General features: G+C 57.0%; 1 protein-coding gene across 1 annotated transcript in view; it reads left to right on the top strand.

The window, feature by feature from the left end:
* The window catches only part of NOP16 (NOP16 nucleolar protein), a gene marked incomplete at its 5' end in the record, with an annotated part of 1,209 nt that extends 231 nt beyond the window's left edge, over nt 1-978 (top strand). The window contains 2 exons of the mRNA XM_008936301.1: nt 466-572; nt 835-978. Coding sequence (XP_008934549.1) covers nt 466-572; nt 835-978 — 251 coding nt within the window. The remainder of the gene's footprint in view (nt 1-465; nt 573-834) is intronic.
* Nucleotides 979-2,137: the final 1,159 nt, after the last annotated feature.

The raw sequence follows: 2,137 nt of genomic DNA, 5'->3' as shown, positions 1-2,137 counted from the left end.
GGGCGGGGGCGGCCGAGCCCAGACCCAGCCCGGCCACTCTGCCGTTCCTGTGTGTCCTCAGTCTCGTCGCCAGGGAAATTCTCCTTTTCCCTCCTCCGCCGCCTTTTCCCGCGGTGTTTCTCGCCGCTGCCCCAAGGGGGCTCTCTTCACCCCGAAACGCGCTGCCGAGCTGCGCCCGGGCCCCGGGTGCGCTGCAGAGAGGCTCTGCTCCTTGCGGTGTGAGCCGAGAGGAGCTGCGGTGCAGGCCTGGATTCTGCAGCCCATGTGGAGAGCTCTTGTCTTGTTCACTTTCCTGCACAGTTGTGCTGGGAAGCAGCCCGGTGGGCACGAGCAGCCGAGCTGTGCTGCACGGGCTGCCTCCTTTGTGCAGTAATGGCAGGGCTTGATGTTGGGAAGGGGCTCAGAACCTCTCAGGTGCTGCTTGCTCCCCTCCCTGGCTTCATGGTGTTTCTGTCCTCTGCCTAGAGATGGAATATGAGGCCAGTCTCCCTGAGAAGAAGTCAAACACGCTCTCACGAGACCTCATTGACTATGTGCGGTACATGATACAGAACCACGGGGAGAACTACAAGGTGAGTGCTGGCTGGGAGCACGGAGCACCCGGAGCGATTCGCTCCTGGATCTGCTGCAGGGTGGGAATAGCTAATCCTCCCTGTCCTGCATCTAGTTCTGCAGTCAGCTGATCACGGAGGGGAAGCAGCACTTTGAACCTTGGCCAGACCTGAGTCAGGCAGTGATCTCAGCTGGCCTGCGTGGGCCTTTGGAGCAGGCCTGGGCTGGTTTGGTGTTTACTTTTTGGGCCACTCCTCCGACTTAGTCTCACCTTTGTCACAGGAAATGGCTCGAGATGAGAAGAACTACTACCAGGATACTCCCAAACAGATTAAGAGAAAAATCAACGTGTACAAGAATTTCTATCCCGAGGAATACAAGGATTTCATTGCATCGCTCAAGCAGGAAAAGATGGATGTGCAGTGACTGCCCTTTTTATTCAGCTCTGCCTGCAAGAGCAGGCTTCTCATGACCATTTTCTGAACCAAGCAGGGACTGCCAGACAGGTGACAGTCACTCACGGGCTCAGTGCCTGCAGGTCGAGCTATGCAAAGCCTCTGGCGATGGAGGAAGGACCTTCATTAGACAGAGACAGTTATAACCAGGCATGAAAGACTTCTGGCTGTGGCTTGTGGCATTGGGGCTGCGTGTACTGTGCCCCTTCCTGCGCGGCAGCCAGCACGTCGTTTACCTTGTTAAAATAAATTAGTCTTTCAAGCTGGTGTGATTGTCTTGCGTATGGGCTCTCGCCTGGCATGTTCCTGCTTCAGAGAGCTCCTGGTGCCGACCTGCAGGGCAGGGGTGCTGGGCATACAGCACCCTCTGCAGCAGTGGGGCTGGGGCTGTGAGGTGTGGGCAGCACTTGGGCTTCTGCTGATTTTCCAGCAGGCAGCAGAAGTTGGAGCAGGACTGTGTGCTGCCTTCTTCCCCTGCGAGTGACCTTCTGGCCTGTGGTTTGGGACATTGGGCTGGGTTCCCTTCCCTGCCAAGGAGCTGGAGATCAGGGCAATGATGAGCATCTTTTATTGACAAAAGGAAAGAGCAACCATACACAAGTTTTCACAGCAGAGACTGGCTGGTGCTTCCTCCCTTTCCCTGATGTGCTCCCCTGCTTCCACACTGGTGTTCCAAGACTCAGCAGCCCCTGCCTGCAGGGAGGGCTTCCCATGGGACCTGAGCCTCGCTCCTTCCCCATCTCCCTGGGGCAGCTGAGAGTGAGGGAGAGCAGGCAGGGTGGTGAGTGTCTGCTGAGTGCAGCTCCTACCAAACAGCCTGTCTTGGGCTCAGCTCAGGGAGAAGGGGCAGAGCAGGGCTGCCCAGTACCTGATTTCATCTCTCCTGAACAGGGCTTTAAATACAGAGTTGGGGGTACTGAGAATTGTGCCCCGCCCTGGTGAGGGACAGCCTGAGCTGGTTATTCCCGCTGGTGCATGCAGGACTGGCATGGCTGCGTCAGCAGGAACTCCTCCTGTTTTTAAGGAAGGAGAGCCCATCTCCTGGGATGACCTGTCCATGCCAGTGGGCGAGAGGGCTACCTTTCTTGTTCCGCCCCATTCATTTAATATCCTGCAGGGCTGCCATGAAG

Source organism: Merops nubicus, unplaced genomic scaffold (genome assembly GCF_000691845.1).
Source record: "Merops nubicus isolate BGI_N331 unplaced genomic scaffold, ASM69184v1 scaffold34182, whole genome shotgun sequence".
Classification (NCBI taxonomy): Eukaryota; Metazoa; Chordata; class Aves; order Coraciiformes; family Meropidae; genus Merops; species Merops nubicus.
Note: the sequence above shows the minus strand (reverse complement) of the source record. Positions and strands in the feature narration are given on the sequence as shown.